General features: G+C 46.7%; 2 protein-coding genes across 5 annotated transcripts; one reads left to right on the top strand and one right to left on the bottom strand.

Annotated features, from left to right (window-relative positions):
* The first annotated feature begins 32 nt into the window (after nucleotides 1–32).
* man2b1 (mannosidase, alpha, class 2B, member 1) lies at nucleotides 33–11,557 on the top strand. The gene is made up of 23 exons (XM_086212321.1): nucleotides 33–168; nucleotides 629–731; nucleotides 1,492–1,665; nucleotides 1,747–1,940; nucleotides 2,083–2,215; nucleotides 2,324–2,469; nucleotides 2,672–2,871; nucleotides 2,947–3,067; nucleotides 3,259–3,337; nucleotides 3,460–3,569; nucleotides 3,697–3,804; nucleotides 7,667–7,783; nucleotides 7,993–8,175; nucleotides 8,273–8,370; nucleotides 8,438–8,558; nucleotides 8,729–8,847; nucleotides 8,941–9,042; nucleotides 9,149–9,236; nucleotides 9,510–9,590; nucleotides 9,673–9,897; nucleotides 10,299–10,448; nucleotides 10,712–10,814; nucleotides 11,027–11,557. Exons 1-23 carry the CDS (start codon nucleotides 52–54, stop codon nucleotides 11,143–11,145), a joined length of 2,991 nt encoding a protein of 996 aa, XP_086068447.1. The 5' UTR covers nucleotides 33–51; the 3' UTR covers nucleotides 11,146–11,557.
* On the bottom strand, nucleotides 9,874–21,279 carry trmt1 (tRNA methyltransferase 1). Of its 4 annotated transcripts, XM_086212323.1 has the most exons (17): nucleotides 21,030–21,279; nucleotides 20,640–20,778; nucleotides 19,559–20,010; nucleotides 18,273–18,462; nucleotides 17,620–17,807; nucleotides 16,220–16,335; nucleotides 15,871–15,983; nucleotides 15,642–15,790; nucleotides 15,094–15,177; nucleotides 14,621–14,690; nucleotides 13,924–14,058; nucleotides 13,745–13,830; nucleotides 13,466–13,574; nucleotides 13,158–13,234; nucleotides 12,901–13,020; nucleotides 12,401–12,515; nucleotides 9,874–11,966 (listed from the first exon to the last, which is right to left on the bottom strand). In XM_086212323.1, exons 3-17 carry the CDS (start codon nucleotides 20,008–20,010, stop codon nucleotides 11,892–11,894), a joined length of 2,079 nt encoding a protein of 692 aa, XP_086068449.1. In that variant the 5' UTR covers nucleotides 20,640–20,778; nucleotides 21,030–21,279; the 3' UTR covers nucleotides 9,874–11,891. The 4 variants fall into 4 exon arrangements, with proteins under 4 accessions (XP_086068449.1, XP_086068451.1, XP_086068448.1 ...); XM_086212325.1 differs by having other exon boundaries at nucleotides 19,559–19,945; nucleotides 20,640–21,279; XM_086212322.1 differs by having other exon boundaries at nucleotides 20,640–21,279.
* Between the last annotated feature and the right edge of the window lie 262 nt (nucleotides 21,280–21,541).

Genomic DNA, 21,541 nt, shown 5'->3' on the forward strand with positions numbered 1-21,541 from the left:
ACCCCGGTGAACATAAACACATGTCATGTGATTTGAAGTGTGTTTTCCGACATGGCGGCAGGGTCTCAGCTGCTAGCCGTCGCTCTTCTCCTTCTCCTCCTCCCCCGGCGGGTCGTCGGTGTCCCCCTCAGCCAGGCGTCCCCGCGGGCCCCGAGCTGCGGCTACCAGGTCAGTCTCGACGTGAAAGAACAACAATAAGAACTCACACGGAGAAAAACTGCGAAGAAGAACCGTGACAATCAACCGGTGGCAGGTAGAAGTTGGTCAGCAGTTGTTAGTTTCTTTATCGTTTCATCATGTGATTTTAGACAGGATTTCAAACCAGTGAACAATTACGAGGTGCTGGGAATGTTGATGGTTTTATGAGTTAAACTGGAGTCAATGGTTTCCCTCATTGCTCAGTGTTTTACAGCTGATCAGCAGGTTTCCATATTTTATTGAATTACCACAATTTTATTGGTGTCATGTGTATTATTATTATTATTATTATTATTATTTAATGACTTGAGTGTAGGTCCACGTCCTGGGTGCTGACTGTTACTAGACTCACTCAAAAACTAGCTGGTGTGTGTGTGTGTGTGTGTGTGTGTGTGTGTGTGTGTGTGTGTGTGTGTGTGTGTGTGTGTAGTCATGTCACGCTACTAAGCCCAACATGCTGAATGTCCACCTGGTCCCTCACACACACGACGATGTCGGCTGGCTCAAGACTGTGGACCAGTACTTCTACGGAGGTCAGTCTGGCGGTGAAACCGCCTCTGCGTCTCTCAGGAGCTCAACGCAGGACAACAAAAACACTTTTACAGTTTTACTGCCACCGAGTGACGAGCTTGTGACCTTTATGGTCCTGTACCTGCATCTCCTCCTCTCCGCCGGCTGTTGTTCAACTCAAGGTTCAGTCATAAGACCTGACTGTGGCAGTGACTGCTAGCTCAGGGCCAGGCTAGTTAGCTTAGCACAATGAGTGGTGGTGGGTGGGAAGTGTTAGCATAGCCACCAAACACCCTTTTCTCCAAAACCGTCTTTGTCCGCATTAACATCACGAGGGTTGTGTGCAGCATTTGATATGAAATAATTAAAGATATAGAAACACTGTAGTTTTAGAACCGGTCACATGGTCAGAACTTTGTTTGGGACTGAGTGATGTCACACAGCTATAAATTCAGCCACACGACAAACTGTTGAGGACTAGAAGAGCGACTGCTGCTACTGATCGTGGGGAGGAGGAGGATTCCTGCTGGACACACCAGCATCCTGGACCTGAGCTAGCTGATGCTAACACTTCCCACCCACCATCAGTCACTGTGCTAAGCTAACTGGCCTGGACCTGAGCTAGCTGATGCTAACACTTCCCACCCACCATCAGTCACTGTGCTAAGCTAACTAGCCTGAGCCTCAGCTCCATAGACAAAGGTCTCTATCACAGATAATAAGAGTCTCTCACAAAAAGTTGGCGTGTCCTTGAAAGGAAGATGTATGACTGTGTGTGCGTAGACCGTAACGACATCCAGCACGCCGGCGTGCAGTACATCCTGGACTCGGTGGTGGATCAGCTGTTGAAGAACCCAGACCGGAGGTTCATCTACGTGGAGACGGCCTTCTTCTACCGCTGGTGGAGACAGCAGAGCTCCAGCATGCAGCAGACCGTCAAACAGCTGGTCAACCAAGGTGCTCCAGTCAGAGCCCCCATCAACACCACCGATTCATTACACCTGGTGTGACACCTGTGCCCCCCACCCCCACCCCCAGGTCGTCTGGAGTTTGTGAACGGCGGCTGGTGCATGAGTGACGAGGCCACCACCCACTACAGCGCCGTTATTGACCAGATGACCATGGGCCTGACGTTCCTTAACGAGACTTTTGGGCCTTGTGGTCGTCCGCGGGTCGCCTGGCACATCGATCCGTTTGGCCACGCCCGTGAACACGCCTCCATGTTTGCGCAGGTGAAGCCTCCATTTGGGAGCATTTTCTTATGTATTTTTTTTCTCACTGCTGTAAAAATGAGCATCACTTGGAAATGCAGATGATCCAGCTGAGTGAGAGCTGTGTCAGAAAAGCCTGCTTCACCTGTGGGTTCTGTTCCAGATGGGATACGACGGCTTCTTCTTTGGTCGTGTGGACTACCAGGACCGCGGCCGTAGGATGATGGATAAAGAGCAAGAGCTTCTGTGGAGGGCCTCGGACAGCCTCACCCCCCCGATGGCCGACCTCTTCACCGGTGACAGACACTCCTACGGAGCCTCTTCATCCAATGGCTCACCTACCTGCTTCCCAGGTGTGAGTACAGGTGAAAGACTAACCTCCTGACCTGGTCTTCTACCAACAGGGATCCTTCCGAATGGGTACAACCCCCCTGAGGGCTTCTGCTGGGACCAGCTGTGTGACGATCCGCCAATCAGAGACGACCCAGACCTGGAGGACTACAACGTGGATGATGTCGTGAAGCGGTTCCTCAATATTGCACACAGTCAGGTTAGACTGACACACACGCGCACACACACACACACGCGCACACACAAAGCAAACATATAGTGCTGTAAATGCCACGTCAGGTGTGGCCGTTTCCTGAGACTGTCGGTGACGCTGACAACAAGCGAGTCAACTGGGACGAGCTGGGTATGAGGTTGTGCTCATGTGCTTCGTGACTTCATCAATCCTCCTCTTCCTCTCTCAGGCGCTGGTGTACAAGACCAAACACATCATCATGACCATGGGCTCAGACTTCCAGTACGAGAACGCCAACCTGTGGTACAAGAACCTGGACAAGCTGATCCACTATGTCAACGCGCAGCAGGCCAACGGCAGCTCGGTCAATGTGCTTTACTCGACGCCTTCCTGTTACCTGCAGGAGCTTCACAGGGCCAACCTCACCTGGTACCCAGAACCTGAACCAAGCGAACAAAGAAGAATCCAGAGTGGCGGCGAGTAACTTTGATTGTATTTTCTCAGGGCTTTGAAGACGGATGATTTCTTCCCCTATGCAGACGACTCTCATGATTTCTGGACCGGCTACTTCACCAGCAGACCGGCGCTAAAGCGCTACGAGCGGCTCAGCAACAGCAACCTGCAGGTACTCTGAGCTTTGAAACAGTCTGTCACTGTGTTCAAAGTCTTGCAGTTGACGGAACCTCCTCTGAACCTGAACGCAGCGCCGGCATTCTCCCGACGTAAAAATGCTGGTGAAAGTGTCAGCAGTCCACATCCAGGACCAATAATATCAGAGAGGTCTGCAGACGTGAACAGCGGTTTGTTTCTGCACAGGCGTGTAACCAGCTGGAGGTGCTCGGTGGGCCACTGTCCAGGAAGGGACCCTTCGGGGAGGGAGACAGTCAGACCATGAGTAAGACCTGCGCTGCTCCAGAGCATCTAAGAACAACACCTGCTTTCTTGAAATCTCGGCTTTGCTTGTAAATATGACCATAAACCTGACGGTTTCCTCTCTGACGGCGGTGTGTTTGCCAGAGAAAGCCATGGCGGTGGCTCAGCACCACGATGCAGTGTCAGGAACTGAGAAGCAGCACGTTGCCAACGACTACGCCAGGAGGCTCGCCAATGGCTGGCAGCACTGTCAGGTACTTCACATGTTGTCTTGCCTGATGGGTCGTACATGACTTGCTAAGTTTTGAGGTGTGTTGTTTGATCAAAGGTGTGTGTGTGTGTGTGTGTGTGTGTGTCCCCGTGTGTGTGTGTCCCCTCCAGGTTCTCGTCAGTAACAGTCTGGCGGCCATCAGCGGCTCATCAGCTGAACGGTTCTACTGTGACAACCTCAACATCAGCGTGTGTCCTCTCACAGAGTCCAGCAACAAGGTATCAAACATACATACAGTTATACACATACATACATAGACACATATATATACGCACTTCCATATACACATACATACATATGTACATATGTTCACACACATATATACATACATACAATCATGCATATACATACACACATTGATACATGTGTGTATGTATATGCATACACACATATACAGACGCATATACATACACACTTACATTCACACACATTCATACATACACACACATACTGTGTGTGTGTGTGTGTGTGTGTGTGTGTGTGTGTGTGTGTGTGTGTGTATATATATATATATATATATATATATATATATATATATATATATATATATATATACACACACACACACACACACATGAACATAAACACATACATACATACATTCATACATAAACACGTATACATACATACACACATGCATGCACACATTAATATATATATAGACTCATGCATACATACTTACATGTATACATACACACGTAAATACTGAAATATATACATACATTCATACACACATTAATACAGACATACATACATATGTACACACATACATACATATATACAGATACATACTTTAAAACACATACATATATACATACACATATGTACATGCATGCATATATATACATGTGTTCATACACACACATATATATATATATATATCAAACATACATACCTACACACCTTCACACATACATCTATACATACTTACATGCATACACACATGCATACATATACATATACACATATATACACGTATACATACATATAAACATACACACATTAATAGACACATACATCCATAAAAACATACATATGTACACACATCCAGATACACATACATACTTACATATGTACACATGCATGCATACGTATGTACACATGCATGCATACATACACACATACAAACATAATTACATACACTCATACATACATACATACATATACACATATATATATATATATATATATATATATATATATATATATATATATATATATATATATACACACACAAAGATACATACACACATGCATGCATACGTACACACATACATACACTTACAAACACACATTCATGCAAACATACATACATACACTCATATGTACACACATGTATACATACATGCATACATTCATACACACAGACACATTCATACATACATATATACACTCATACAAATACATACATACACACATTAATATATATATATAGACTCATGCATACATACTTACATATATACATACACATGTAAATACTGAAATACATACATACTTTAATACAGCCATACATACATACATACACACATGCCTACATATGTGTTTGAGCACATATGTATATGTATATATGCATATGTATATATGCATATGTATATATGCATATATATGTATATATATACACACATATATATACATATGTGCTCATACACATACATACCTACACACCTTCACACATACATCTATACATACACACATGCATACATATACATACACGTATACATACATATACACATACACACATTAATACAGACACATACATCCATAAAAACATACATATGTACACACATTCAAACATAATTACATACACTCATACATACATATATATATATATATATATATATATATATACACACACAAAGATACATACACACATGCATACGTACACATACATACTTACAAACACACATTCACGCAAACATACTTACATACAAACACACATATGTACACACATACATACATGCATACATTTATACACACATAGACACATTCATACACATAAATACTCATACAAATACATACATACACACATTTATACATACATATATACATACTCATACACATTCAGACATACACATACATACATTTATACACACATACATATACATACATGCATAAATGTGTATATATACATGCATACATTTGTAAGGCAAGGCAATTTTATTTTCAGAGCCAGTTTGTCTCAAAGGGTTTTACTTGGCATAACATCCTCTGCCCTCACATCGACACATATATATATACATACATACAAATATACATACTCATACACATTCAGACGTACATACATATATACATACATACACACAGACATGTATATACACATAATTTTCAAATATATAAATACATACATACTTACATACACACACATACTTTTATACACAGACACACACACATTTTCAAATATATACATACATGCAGATGTGCATATAAACAAGCATACATACACACCTAAATATAGTCACACATATACATACAAACATGCACATAAATACATTTATATACACACACGCAAACATATATACATCTAAACATACACATACATTTATATACATAAACATATATACATCTAAACATACCCACATACATACTCATACAAACACACACGACAAGTCCAGTTTATTTGTTTGGTGTCAAATCACAACAAAATTTATCCCATGACACTTCACAAGTAGAGCAGGTCTCGTACCACACTTCTTCAATGAATGCACACCCAACCATTTTCCATCTGCAAATTTACATGCATACATATACAGACTCATATCCACACACACATACATAGACGTACATACATACATAAATATGTCAAGTCAATTTATTTATATATCGCACCAAACCCCAACCAAAGTTCTGTCCTGACTCTGTCCAAGTAGAGCAGGTCCAGCACCTCCCTCCTTCAATGAACCTCCACCCAACAATTCTCCATCAGCAGCACATCCTGCAACAGCAGCCACCAGAACCTTCCTTTACCAGCAGGAAGGTGGAGCAGATCCAGGATCAGTGGGGACGGAGAGAGAGCAGGAGAGCAGGACAGAGACAAAGACAGAGAATGGAGGAAGACAGAGAGACAGAAGGAAAGAGAGGGACAGAGATAAAGAGAGAGAGAAAGGAGGAGAGACTGATGGACAGAGACAAAGACAGAGAATGGAGGAGGACAGAGAGACAGGAGGAGAGAGAGGGACAGAGATAAAGAGAGAGAGAAAGGAGGAGAGACTGATGGACAGAGACAAAGACAGAGAATGGAGGAAGACAGGGAGACACAAGGAAAGAGAGGGACAGAGATAAAGAGAGAGAGAAAGGAGGAGAGACTGATGGACAGAGACAAAGACAGAGAATGGAGGAAGACAGAGAGACAGAAGGAAAGAGAGGGACAGAGATAAAGAGAGAGAGAAAGGAGGAGAGACTGATGGACAGAGACAAAGACAGAGAATAGAGGAAGACAGAGAGACAGAAGGAGAGAGAGATAAAGAGAGACAGAAAGTAGGAGAGACTGATGGACAGACGGGGACGTGAGCAGGTGGAGCTACGGGTGGCAGCTGGAGCCTCTTCAGGTCTGGAGCCTCCTCCAGCAGCACCTGGATCTGGGATGAGGGGAGAAGAAGAGGAGTTAGTAACACGTATGAGGACAGGAGGAGAGAGAAGCCCAGTGCATCATGGGAGATCCCAGCAGTCTGAGCCTGCAGCAGATCTAAGGGCCAGCCTAAGCAGTCCTGACTATAAGCCTGATCAACAAGGAGGTCTTAAGTCTGCTCTTAAACCTAGAGAGGGGGTCTGGGTCCTGGACTGAAACTGGGAGACAGTTCCACAGGAGGGGAGCCTGATAGCTGAAGGCTCTGGCTCCATTCTACTGTTAGAACTCTAGGAACCAGCAGGAACCCTGCATCCTGGGAGCGAAGGGTTCTAGCTGGATCATAGGGGACTAGGAGCTCTGTCAGGGATGAAGGAGCCTGATAGATTCACAAATGCATACACTGTGTTACAGACACACAGTGTATGCACACATACACACAAATAGCTGTTTCAGAGGAAGATGCTGATTCTCTTGTCGTGTCATCACTTCATCCTGCCTCTTTCTTCCTCTCAAAGTTCTCCGTCAGCGTCTTCAACCCTCTGGCCCGGCCCATCACGAGGCCCGTCAGGCTGCCGGTCAATGGATCAGCATACAGCGTAACTGATGCTAATGGGAAACCTGTGGACTGTGAGGTCAGTGTGTGTGTGTGTGTGTGTGTGTGTGTGTGTGTGTGTGTGTGTGTGTGTGTGTGTGGGGGGGGGGGGGGTAGGCTACCAGAACTAAAGTCTGGTCCTAATGCAGTAGAACATCTTTTCTGAGGTTTTGGTTCAGGTGTTAATCAGGTTAGTGTTCATTCAAACCTTCGCTGCTGCTCTGACATCAGTTTTCCGTGTCACTTCAGGTACTTCCTGTGTCCAGAGCCACTCAGGCGGTGAGGCGGAACCAGGGCTTCGCTGTCCGTGAGCTGGTCTTCCAGGTGCAGGCTCCTCCTCTGGGTTACAGCACGTACTCAGTGTCCCTGCTTCAGGGTGGGCCTACAGCAGCGTTCATGCAGCCTCGCACAGCCACAGCCATCCAGAACAAGGTGCTCACACACACTTACAAGCCTACATTCAAAAACACAACTGGAACACAATACACGGACATTTGTCGTGTTGTGTTTGCGTTTCTCTGTGCTGCAGTACCTGCGAGTGACCTTTGACCCAGACACTGGCCTCCTGAGCAGCTTCAGCAACTTAGAGACCAAACAGACCATCAAACTCACTCAGAACTTCTACTGGTGAGTGTTTCTCTGTCAGAATGCAGCCCTGAAATATTTGTCTGTATTTAACGTGTCCATGTCAAAGGTACAACGCCAGTGCCGGTAACAACGCTGAGAGCAACCAGCCATCAGGAGCTTACATCTTCAGACCCAACTCCTCCACGCCGTTTCTGATCAGCAGGACGGCCGAGACAGAGTGTGTTCAGGTAAAAAAAAAAAAAAAATATTGTATTCACGGGTTTGTTTGTTTTTTATTTTGAAGTCCCACAAACTGGACATCGCCTGTTGGGTTTGATGAAGGATCACTGCAAAGTTGTGGTCGTCTGATGGCAAAAACAGAGTCATACAAGAAAAATGTGTTTTTTTTACCTGTCAGACACCAGTGGTGCAGGAGGTGAGGCAGTGGTTCGCCCCCTGGGTGTCTCAGGTGGTTCGCCTCTACAGCGACAGCCGAGCTCTGGAGCTGGAGTGGACGGTGGGGCCGATCCCCATAGAGTGAGTAGAGAAGAGCTCTGGCGCCATGTTGTCCCATGTACAGAGAGAGAATGTTGTCGGATGACACCTGAACATTGGCGTCGTGTCTCCCAGTGACGACCTTGGGAAGGAGGTGATCACTCGTTTGGACACAGACATCAAATCCTCAGAAATCTTCTACACAGACTCTAATGGCAGAGAAGTGTTGCAGCGAAGGTACGTCACTGGATCCACACACACGCCGGCACCGGCACCAGTCCGTGTCGGCGAGTCGACATCGCGCACAAGGAAACAGACATCTGGTGTTTGTTGTTTCTCACAGGAAAGACTTCCGTCCCACTTGGCACCTGAAGCAGTCGGAGCCCATCGCCGGGAACTACTACCCCATCAACTCACGGGCTTTCATCAAGGTGCGTAGCTAGAAACCCCGTTGTGGAGGAGTGACCTCACTCACACTCACACGATGTTGGAGCCCCAACAAATTTGTTAAATTGAATAATTTGTGACTCGTTTTCTTTGTTTTTTGTATTTTGTTTGGACTCAAATGTTTGCCGTGAGCTCAATTCAGGTGTTCAATCAAATGAATCCACTAAAGTGAACATTGACCATCGTTCAGCTCTGGTACCTCTCTGTTGCGCCTAAAAACTCCAGGAGTGGCTCAAACGTGTGTGTGTGTGTGTCAGGATGACGTGGACCAGCTCACCGTGGTGACCGATCGTTCTCAAGGTGGAGGCAGTATCCAAAACGGTTCTCTGGAGATCATGGTCAGACACACACGTCCTCCATCATCAACCAGGCCGACTCTCACACCTGTAACCTCACCCTCTGTGCCCCCCTCCCCCACAGCTCCACCGCCGGCTGCTCTATGATGACGTTCGTGGTGTTGGCGAGCCCCTCAACGAGACCTCTCACATATTCCCCGATGGGCTGGTGGTCCGTGGCCACCTCTTGCTGTCTCTGGACCCCCCAGGCAGCGCAGCAGACACACACCGCCCCCTGGCTCAGGAGGTGGTCCTGCAGCCCCTGCTGTCATTTGCTGACGGAGACCCGCCGCCGGACACTCGGCTGGAGGTGAGAGAGCAGCAGAGCCTGTGTCATCTGGCCCAAGATTGCAGCTCTAGGCAACGGAATTCCTCAGATATGGAGGCTCTGGAAATCTCCTAAGTCTTCCATTCAAAGCAGTCAGAAAAATTAGGACCTCTGACACACAGGACTGACCTCAGAGCTTCGATCCACACGGGTCCTCGTCAGGTCGGTTTGATCAAAGTGTTGTTGACTCATACGTCAGTTTTTTAAAAAAATCACGACACGCATGTCCACACTCACTCAGGAAGTGTTGCTAAGAGCTGAACTGACAGGCTGCAGCACCTTTGGGTCACAGATACACAGGAAACAGGCAATGAGTTCACTTGAAAAGGATTTTCTTTTATGTGTCAACGGTCCTCGATAAGCAGACTTGTGTCTGTCTGCAGTTCTCTGGGCTTCAGGCTGCGCTGCCCCCTGCTGTCCACCTGCTGACACTGACTCAGTGGGACAAAGACTCGGTCCTGCTGAGACTGGAGCACCAGTTCCAGAGCTGGGAGAGTAAACTGAACTCACAACCCGTCACCATCAACCTGCAGGTCAGATGTACCAACACTTCACCCCCACAGACTCAAAGTATTACTACAAAAATTAATTCAGAATCATTTAACTGATTAGATTAATGCATCATTATAAGCTTGAAAATCCGTTTGTCATTATTTGGTTAATTAGTCATTTGAAACTGGTTCAAACATTTAGAGGAAAAATTAAACATACAAACATTCATTTACCTGAGAGGTAAAAGTAAAGTCCTTCTCATGCACAAACACACTTCTAAGCTGTTCTTTGCCCTGGACTGCAGAAGCTGTTCTCCACGCTGGAGGTGCTGGGCGTGTCTGAACTGAACCTGTCAGCCAATCAGTGGAAAGATGAAATGAGGCGTTTTGACTGGACAGCCCAGACAGGTACAGAACACCTGTAACTTCACTCTCTGACTAAACACTGAGAAACGTGAGTATGGAATTATAATTCCAACGTTCAACACCTGCCAGGACTGATGGAGGTCATAGCGAGCCCTGGATGTGTTGACTTAACATTTGATGTGCTGTCCCTGACTGGTTAACCCTGGGTTTTTTTATGAGGTCATAAATGTCTTATAAACGTGCCTGTTCCCCAGATGACCAGCCCCTGCCCAAGAGGTTCCAAGACCCCTCGCCGTGGGAAGTCACCTTGAGGCCAATGGACATCCGAACCTTTCTGCTCAGAGTCGTCCTCACGCCGCTGCGCGCCGCCTGACTCTGGGATGCAGCTTCAACCAGCCCTCCTGGCCTCTCGCTGGTGCTTGGTCAGAACAATCACAACGCCTTCGCCTGCTGGGAATGTGGTTCTCCGTGGAAACGCACCAATTTATCAGCCAACCTTGATCGAACTATTGCAGTACGACACAACTGGACAGGAGAGTTGATTTACTCTGTGTGGCTGCTCGCCCCTACATCAGACGTCCACGCGGTGTTAAAACTGACGTGGATGACACTCAGATTTCCTGCCACTTTTTCCCTGCGTGTGGAGTTTCAAACAAGTGTCTCTTGACCGGCTTGTGCCAACTACACTTCACCCTGGAACTTTTGATGACTGCAAGAATGTGTAAATATACTTCAATGATTTTGTACTGATCATCAAGCTGTTGACATTAAAGTTTATCATTGTTGTTTGTGTCACTTGCCTGTTCATGTTACGAAACAGATGTTGCACCAAAGCAGCTTCTTCACTACAGCTTCAGTCCAGCAGGAGGAAGTACGGTTCTACTCATCCGTCACCACCCAGTTCCGTCCTCTCCAGTTGCACGATAAGCATCACAACAAGGTATTTCAACATTAGGGCAGGATTTAATTGGACTGTAACAGCGGTCAAATTAAAAGAAGCTAAAACAAAAGCCTCGCAGGCTGTTACAGGACATCCAGCCGACAGACTGACTGCAGGGAATCAAATATACCCTTGAAAACAACAACAAAACAAAACACTAAATGAGAAGACGACAAAATTCATTCCATTTTGTCTTGGTGTGCCTGATCCGGCTCGTGGGAGTAGCAGCATTGGTCTCCGTGCGTGCAGGAACCCTGGAACACACAGAACCGCTTCATTCGTGATCAGAGCAAGTGTGAGAACAGCTACAGGTACATCAGCTGGTTGAGTTTAACCTGAACGAGCCCTAATCAAGTTGTGGTGACCTTGAAGTCATGTGACCCCAATGTAGCTCCTTCCTAGGCTATCGTTAGCTTAGCACTGCTAACGTAGCATCCAGGCTTCCAGCATCATCAGAGGGTTCATTAGTGAAGATGATCTTGATGAACTGAACCTGGAAGATCAACTTTTGTTCACCAGAGCTGATTTACTGATTCAATCACCACAATCACATGGAGCGATCCTATTGGCTGCTGGGGGAGGAGCCAGGAGATGACCACTTCCTGTTGGGGCGGGGGACCAGGAGATGACCACTTCCTGCTGGACTCCTCATCCCTGCAGGTGTGTTTCCTGTCTGTGGTGAACTAACCTGCTTGAACTTCTTGCAGGGAAAGTTTTTTAGCTGAGAAGAATCCGTGATCTGGTTCTTCCTCTTGTTCTGGCACTTCTTCCTCTTGTCCTGTAGATTACAAGAGATCCCGCCTCTGGAGGAGAGGAAGGACATTCATGGACGCGCAATAAAAATCATCTTCCAGTCCATCTGATCACAGGTTTACTCAAAAAATGTCAAGAGCAGCCACTGGTTTCTAAACATTAATAAATAATGTAAATACGAATCACACCTAGTCAAAAAAGAATATCTGTACACAATTTTATCTGATTTTTATTCAAATAATGAAATTAAAACATTAACTATATTTCTAGCAAGATTTTATGAAAACATTTTATACTTCATTGATATATTTGGACTTGTAATTAAACAGAAACAAGTTTTCCACATCAGCTTTATTAAACTTTTGAATCTGGGGGCTCCATAAACACAAGTCTTGTTTTTTAATGTGTGTGTGTGTGAGTGAGTGTGTTTCTTACCCTGTCTTTGCACGAGCTTTGGGTCCCCAGAAGGCCTGAGGATTCAACTGGAACCGTTTCAGATGGTGTTTACGGGACTGAGGGTTGGCGTCCTCCCTCACAGTGAAACAAGCCTCCAAGCTGCGCGCGCACGCAAGCACACACACACACACACACACACACATTCACCAGACTGTCCTGCGATGGTTTCACTCAGCACAGAAAAACAGCAGAGTTTTGCCTCTCAGCTCCCATCGTGGACCTGCTGAGGAGCTCACCTGGGCTCGGTGGACAGGATCTTGAAGGCGGGGCTTGTCTCCGACAGCTTCTCCCGCTTCACAGGGTTGGTCTTCTCCTGCAGCAGGGAAGTTTGATCATACAGTCAACAGACGGTGGCCATGATGACCAAAAGAAACCATTCATTGTGTATTTTGTGAAGTCAGAACCTGAAATCTCCCAACTGAGCTCCGGCTGCCGTGTGTCACCTTAAACTAAGAATGAGGCTGGAGCAGCAGCTCGTCTCTCTAATCTGAGCAGAGGGAGCAGGGAGGGGAGACGAGTCGGAGAAAGAATCATGCAGCTTTACCCAGCAGCGCATGATGTCCCAGAGAACTGCAGGAGGAGCATCCGTCTTGATGGTGTTCTTACAGGCGTGAGAGAGAGAAACCCGGTGGCCGGCGTGGAGGAGAGCAGACCTGCAGACAGTGAGGGAACATTTCCCCTGAACAACAATGCAGCTACACGGGACGACTTCAATCACAAGTCCACCCGGTCGGGTCCTGGAAACCAACACTGCCGGACAAATATTCCTGCTCTCTAAAATCACATCAAAGGAAACGGCGTCGGTGTGAAGGCGTTTATTCACCTAAACTGGAGCATGGAGGGAGTGTTGCAGTGTATGGTGTTGCTCAGACTGTCCACGGTGTAATAAAGAGGCACGTCCTCCAGCTCCTGGCACACACAACACAGCAGGGGAGTCAGACCGCCGCTTTAGGCCGGGCTTAGTAGAACCCGATCATTAGATAGAACATGATGAGGTCATACCTCCGTCACCATGCTGAGCACTCCCTCGATGCGTTTGGATGTCCCAAACCGTGAGGGGTTTCCTGAAGCTGAATACAAAACCCTCTGGACGAAGTCAAAGTCGTGGATGGGCTCCGCCCAGATGGGACCCCCCAGCTAGAGAGAGGACGGGTACAAAAGTCAGCCAAGGACCAACTGGACCGTGTTTCTGTCACAAAAACAATGAGTTGGGTTTAAAAAGTAAACGCAGTGAAGTGGCATCATCAGCTGTAACAGAGGTCTGTGAGTGTGCGTCTACGAACACTGCAAATACACAAATGTGCACACACTTCCATCTCTGAGGTGTGAGATACCGCGGCGAGGCCGTTTGTGTGTTGCGAGGACATTTGGGAGTTCCTCTTCATGCCTGAATGCTGCCTGAGGGTTAAGACTTGTTTGTTTGTAAGAGTTAAGGTAGCAAGCGTTCCCATTGCTACACCATGTACTACACACAGGAAATCAATTCTTCTTCACTGCCCTGAAACAGCAGCCTGAACAGGATGTGTGCTGTGGCACCGGCAACTACTACATCAGAGCAGTGAAGAAGAAAGACTTTCCTGGATGTAACATGAGTTTGATGGAGCTAGCAAACATGCTCCACCTGGTAGAATCCCACCAGTGCAACATGAACATCTCCAGGACCAAGTCACGGTCCTGACAACTGTAGAAAGACAATCACCTGGTGTCTCTGTCCACAGTGGTCACACTCCGGTCCCACTGGCGGTCCAGTGGCTGCAGAATATTTCATACTGGAATCACATCAGAGTCCTCATCACCACACACTCAGACTCTCGGCTGCCACAACTTCATTTTATGAAGAACTGATATCTACCAGACTTCGACAGAGGTATGCTAACCTGCCCACCCACGACCATTCACTCTGCTAAGCTAACTAGCTGTTAGCTGGTCTCTGTGCATGCAGTAGCAGGTGAGAAGGGTCTCTATTCCATCTTCCTGTCTGGCTCTGAGGGGGATGAACAATAAGTACATTTCTTTAAAAAAGGAAGGGGGGGTGTTCCTATGAATTGGGAGGAAACTAAACCAAATCCTGGACCATCATTGGAATATTCAGATCTGACATCTCAAGAGGTTGAAGAGTTTCATCTCACAAGAAGAAAAGGAAGATGAAGCTGAGCAGCGTGTTTATCTTACTGTTTCCCGTTGTTTGTTCTCCTCCCCATTTTTTGCAAATGGAACGATCCACAGCCAACACAGCTGTAGACCAGAGCCTGTTTGCTGTAACAGAGGAAAAGTCTCGTTACATTCAGACACTCTGATTTTTCACAGAAGTACAACAGCAGCCACGAGGTTACGTCATGAAGGAGAGGGCGGGTCCATACGGTGGTCACGGACTTGAGAAACTGTATCACACTGGAATGACCCTCCTCCTTCCTGTTGGAGTTCTTTGAGGTGACAGGCTGCCATCTCCACAATAACCACTAGATAGCACTAGATCCTGCATGCCCCTCAACATTCTTATTTTTCCTCTCACTCATCAAAATAATCTTCCTTCATTTTTTAGGTTCGGATTATTTTCCCATTTACTTTTCTCTTTTATCTCACAAACTTCTGCCACTGCTATTATTTCTATCATTTGTTGCTGCCATGACCCAGTTTGAGAATCATTCAACTTTCATCATCTAGCAGCAGTAAAGCAAGAGTGTGTGTGTGTGTGTGTGTGTGTGTGTGTGTGTGTGTACCTTGCCGAGTTTTTAACAGTGGCCTGTCCGGTGAAGACGCGCACAAAGACCCGAATGTAGAAGTCAACACTGACAGACAGCAGGGGCTGGATGTACCGCTGGTACACCCCGGCCCTCTGGTCCAAAGAGTGGAGGATGACACGAAGAGCCTGAAGGCAGATAAGGCAGAGATATATGGAAAAACACTATTGTGTGTGTGTGTGTGTGTGTGTGTGTTCGATGAACTCACCATCTCATGACAATATTTGGCTTTGATGGAGAAGGAGCCATATTTGCTGTAGCAGGTCTCCCCGCTGCTTCCTGCCAGCACCGCCATGTCTGTACACGTTACACACAACAGACCTGAGGAACAGAGTCACACTTTAGTGAGGCAGTGCACCCAAACACACTTTTGTCTTCTGTCCGGCTGAACTGAACGTCAACCACAAGAGAGGAGTGAGGAAACGGCACAACAGCCTTTTGAGTTATTAAACTGATTTGATCTTAAAAAGTATTTTGAAGAAAACCTGGGTGACACCACAAAAGAAGATTTACAGTCGAAACCCGAAAGTTTTAAATTGATGGTCCGAGCTACACACCTCCCTCGCCGATGGCCTGCACGGCAGCGTCCAAAAAGCAGGTGGGGCTACCGTAGGGATCCAGATCGATGACATCATAGCGCTCCTTCTTCCCTCGCATCTCGTACATCAACATGCTGAGAAAAACACAAGAGGAGACTTATTAGAATGTTAGCAGAGGAGGAGGAGCAACCCCAGATAAGATGTTAGATGCCACGCTTCAGTTTAAAAACACCAACAGAAACACGCCGTCTGTTGTCAGTTACTCGGGCTGATGATCAACGCACTTCTCTGCAAGTACAAGATCAAGGAAATCCACTTCACCGTGAACCTAATTTACAGAAAGCCTGATGTTGTTTCAAGATACGCGTACAAGTGACGCCACATCTCACCGAGTACGTTCCCGGGATAAACGCCCATCTCAGCGCGTATCTGATAGGATGCTACTACGATTCTGCAGTATTCAAGTAGAGCTGCACACATAAAAAGGTACTCCACTGTCAGATAAGCACCCAAAGGAAAATATCTTGTTTCTCATTAATAAATACAACTTCATCTCACTCATGTATTCTCCTGGTAATAAAAAGGACCAGCAAGCAAACAAAATGGCCGACAGTCATAAAAAACCCATCATAAGTGCTTCATAAATGTTGTATGATCCTTTGGCATTTTTGCAGGAACAGATACTTGGCCTTCACCACACCAAATATCACTGGGCTGCAACAAAAGGACATTTTATTGTTCTGCCAGGATCTCAGTCAGAAGACGCGATGGGAAGATTTAACATGTAGCTGAATGCATCATTCAGTCTGAAATGTCAAGAATACATTAAAACAAATGCTCATCCCAATTTGTCAGAACCCAAAGTTCAATTCGCTTCTTAGTTCCTCCAAAACTTCTCCTTTTCTGTCATAAATGACAAAAAGCAAACTGATATCTGAAAACAGCAAATGTTCAACACTGAAAGAATTAACCGTTCAAATAGTTGGCAACTAATTGCCTTTTGAGATGCTAATTTTGATTGAATCATTTTAATCTAATAATGTGTAGAACCTAAATATCAACCACGTTACACTGAGGTGCAGTGGTGGGGGGGGGGGTGCAGGAGGTGGTGTTTCTAACAAAAGCAGTAATGAAAACGTGAGGACTGAAGAACAAAAGGATGAGAAAGCCAGAGAGAAAAAGCTAAAGAAGTAAAAAAAAAAAGCAGGAGGCTGAAAACAAAGCAGAGGCCGGAGCAGGAAGGCGGCCATGAACAGAGGAGGTCAAAGGCTGAGACTGAAGCTGAATGACGATGAGAGAAGCATCGGCTAAACTTAAGAGGAGAAGAACAAATGGACAGCTAATCGATGAAGTGGTTGAATCACAACGCCGGCGCTGGACCTGCGGTAAACAACCCCTCGATGCTGCAGTGATTGTACCTGGCGTCTCTGCAGCTGGCCTGGAGCAGGTGGTCCACTTTGTTGTACTGGGCGTTCCTGGCGATCAGGGCTGCAGCCTTGGTTGAGAAGTCGTTGGCAGTGATGCTCTGCAGGCCCGGGACTTCCAGAGCGAAACGCACTGACCGCAGACCGGACGCCGCCAGGGCCTCTAGCACACGAAGGCCTCGCTACAACAAGCATGAAGGAGTCGTTCATGAAGCTGCAGGAACGGGGAGGAAGAGGATCTGAACTTGCTGCCTGGGTGAGCCAGAACAGAGCACCACTCCTCCATCTAGGGAGGAGCCTCCGTCCCAGTGCTCGCGAAACTGGCTTACATTTGAACCAAAGCTGTACTTGAAATTCAGAACCCAAGAGTACTTTGTTCAGTTTACTACGTCACCCTTTGTAACAACCATGAATGTAAACGTACGGGGAACCAGAGCCTGACAGCCAAGACAGACCCTTACCACGCAATCTAACTCTCATTCTAATGAGTGGTTGAGAGTTTTTTTCATGAGATAAAGAAACTCCAAAAAGTCTCTTAAACTTCAGTCAGAGAACAAAAAAAGACAACCAAACAAACAACTTCCCAAAGTGCTGTTCTGTCCCTTCAAAATCTGCAGCTCAGCCGTTAAGAAAGCGTGCCTACGTACCTCGCATTTCTCCCCCACTGTTGCAGTTAAATCTGGCTCCTCTGCACCATTTTTCTTGTCTGTCTTTACGTCGACCTCGTTTGTCTCCTCCGACAGCGAGACCACCACTCGCTCGGTCTCTCCAGGCACCAGCACCTTCACCCCACGCTGAGCCAGCACATCTCGAGCAAACTCTGTGATCACAGCACATCTGGGGAGGGAAAGAGGACAGGAGTTGTTCAGGTGAAAACATATCGGCAACGTAAGAGTACAAGACACTCAACACGCAGCCGTCATCCAGGAGTTGTAAATATCCTCGTAGGTTCCCAAGGTTTGCCTCCATTTCATGGAGTCTGCTGAATGATGGAGGGACTGCGAGTGAATCTCAACTACGATCATGCAAGTCAAATCAGGAGACGGCGTGCCAGCTGCATAAAATATGGCTACAGAATCAAAAATATGATCCAGGAGAATGAATGAAAGCCTCTGGTCCTGCTGACTGTAGACTTTCACCTCCATCAGCGAAGCTAGACAACCAGACCTGCACATTATTCTTATAAAAGTATCTGAAAAAACACCTACCGGAGTAGTTTGGTATGAGCAGCGCCCCCACATGGCCACGGTCGACTGATTTTACTGAGACTCATAGAACTTTCTAGATTTCCTGAATATTTTGTTGCCATTTGTTCACGACGGGCTAAAAATGCTTCTTTAGCTCCGTAAGAGAAAGAACTCCAGTCTACGCACGCTTTGATGTTTTGAATTCATGAGCCCTGAAACGTGACGTTTGGCAGCCACCGTTTCAGAGCTGTGAGGAATTGACTTCTACAATGCAGCAACAGTCAGACGTCAGCAACACGCCAGCAATGTCTCAATATTTACGGTGTAAAGTCCCGCCAATCAAATGCGGGCGGGTCCAGGACCACTGCAGTTTGGAGGGTGACATTCAAAGCAGACGATCAAACCAAGTTCAGTGGCTTCGGTCTCTGGATGTACTTGTTCACACATGAAACATCTCGTCACGGATCTTTTCGCGATCATATTTTCAGTTCATTGCTCAGTTGTGAGTCATATTACGTCTCACCATGTTGGGCTTCTCCTGAGGTCGAGAGAGAAAAGAGCTACTTAGGCGACGGCTGACTAACCATGATGACAGCACGCTAGAAAAGCAACGGCATTCGTATGTCTTGTTCAGGTCAACGTGTTTGAGTGTCCGTGGGAGTTGAGTTAATGGAGGAAATCTGATTGGCTGAACAAATGACGCACGTGTTTTGCCGGTGTCTTGTGTGTGACGGCGTTCCACTCACGTTAAGTCTCTGTTAAACTCCTGGACTGGGTTGTAAAACACTTCATTAGCACTGGGGAACAAGATGGACGCCTTGCCCTCTTTGAACACAGTCTCTCCAGGTGACAGTCCTGCAGGCGACCCCTGTTCGCCTGGCGTGCCAGAGGGGGTCAGGCCTGCATCCGCCAGGGAGGATTTGGCTGCTGTGGATAAAGGGTTGATGGTGGAAGCTTCAGGGTCCTGACAGGCTTTTAGGGGCTCCATGGATCTCAGTCCCCTGCTGGCAGAAGCAGCAGCCCGGCCTTCACTCCGCTGGAAGATCTTGCTTGAGGGAGGGCAGGAATGATGCAGGTGACAGGAGACCAGAGGAAGCTGCCGTACACACAGGTGCTGTCCATACACACAAGTGCTGTACACACAAGCACAAGTTGTCAACAGAAGCATGCGCCGTCCACGCCGCAACAGAAACACCATCTGGAAAAAGGGCCAAGAAATCTAAATAAATGCAGGTTTCATTCCGACATCCCCCTGAGGGCCAAAGGTCCCTACAGTTTACTGGCTCATCATTTATTTTCCCTCAAAAAGTGAAAATACTCATCAAAAGAAAAAAGGGCAGGCAACAAATCCTGATATTTGAGGCTTTTTTTCTGGACGAACGACTTAAATGATTGGCAGGTAGACTATTTGTCTGAATGCAGTCAACAACCACGCTGTAACTAACTGCAACTTTAGACTGCCATCCCACTGGTGGTCGGTCTGAGGTGAGTGAGCTGCTCACTCCAAATGTGCCAGACAGACATTAAAGACAGACCACGGTCACCTTTCGTGCTCACAAATGCGTTTAACTTCCGGACTCCCTGCAGCTGGACGAATTCTGAACAATAAATCATCTTAACTTCCTTGAAAACAAAGCTTCTTCGTCATTAACGCGTCTGTTTTTGTTTCTGGGAGGCGCCGTCGTGAGTAGGAGCTCAACTGTCTGCCTACCCTCGGATAACCACGGCCCCCTCTTTAGCTAACGCCGTGAAATAAATTAAGCTAACTCACAAAAACAAGACAGACGCGTGACGTCGCAGTTACAGCACAACGTCACTTCCTCTTACCAGTTGACGAGGCACACGAATCCCGTTTTACTGTGTTTCTGCGTCGTTGGCAGCTGACTGTGGAGGGACTTGAGTGACTTTGCTTCTCTCCAGTTTGTCCACACGTTAGCCTGTGCGAGCCGCCATGTTTAGGGCCCGTCTACAGAAGCCCGCATGGTCAAAAACAAAACCAAGGAAAAAAATTAAGCGCCACCCTCCGGTGAAGTCGTGTCATGTCAGGGAAACGGTGTAACGTGAGGACACGAGGGAGGGTCGATCAGTCAGCCGTTGCACACACACATACACACGCGCGCGCGCGCGCGCGCTGGCCTACTTTTCCCTGCAGTAAACATGCGAGGAGCCTGGAAAACACATCAGTCCGCTTTCATGAATAATCTTATTTAATCTCACCGTGCCTGAAATCGGTGATGTCGTTTGCTGAAGAAAAAAAAAAAAGCCGGTGGATGCAGTAAAATTCCGTTAACCGGGATGTTAAGAAAAAAATACTGTCTGGAGAAAAGAGAGTCAATCAGGTCAAAGCCGACGGACACCGGAGGCAGAGAAGTGGACTCGAGTCCGTGCGGCCCGACAGGAGTCCAGAACCAGAGAGATTCCTCCTGCTGCTCGTTCTCCTGCTCTCGATGTTGTCACGCTGAAGGGAAACGACAAGCACAAAGTTTTGTCAAGCCCCCCCCCCCAACTATGACTTATTAGTTTTCCTTTAAACTGCATTTTATTTACTGTGAGAAAACACAGGGACGGAAACTAGCAGCTCCCCTGGGTTCAGTATCTGGAAATTATTGGTATTTTTGTCAGGTGATATGTTGGATGTTACCTGATGACGTGATCTTGGGGGGTCACTTCAGCCCCCGACGATCTAATATTCTCACCTAAAGATATTTAAGTTGGGGGGGGGGGCAAAA

This window comes from Aulostomus chinensis, chromosome 8, assembly GCF_037954235.1.
Source record: "Aulostomus chinensis isolate RoL2024-O1b breed Wild chromosome 8, RoL_Achi_v1.0, whole genome shotgun sequence".
Classification (NCBI taxonomy): domain Eukaryota; kingdom Metazoa; phylum Chordata; class Actinopteri; order Syngnathiformes; family Aulostomidae; genus Aulostomus; species Aulostomus chinensis.

Bases quoted from the DNA above. Each gene is read 5' to 3' on its own strand.
- man2b1 (XM_086212321.1), top strand. From the start codon at position 52: ATGGCGGCAGGGTCTCAGCTGCTAGCCGTCGCTCTTCTCCTTCTCCTC. The intron at 2,470-2,671 runs GTTAGACTGACA...TTCCTCTCTCAG, and splicing joins TCAATATTGCACACAGTCAG to GCGCTGGTGTACAAGACCAA. The intron at 10,449-10,711 runs GTCAGATGTACC...CCTGGACTGCAG, and splicing joins CCGTCACCATCAACCTGCAG to AAGCTGTTCTCCACGCTGGA.
- trmt1 (XM_086212323.1), bottom strand. From the start codon at position 20,010: ATGGTGTTTCTGTTGCGGCGTGGACGGCGCATGCTTCTGTTGACAACT. The intron at 16,336-17,619 runs GTACAATCACTG...TGTTTTTCTCAG, and splicing joins GCCAGCTGCAGAGACGCCAG to CATGTTGATGTACGAGATGC. The intron at 11,967-12,400 runs GTTAGTTCACCA...TGTGTGTTCCAG, and splicing joins CCTGCAAGAAGTTCAAGCAG to GGTTCCTGCACGCACGGAGA.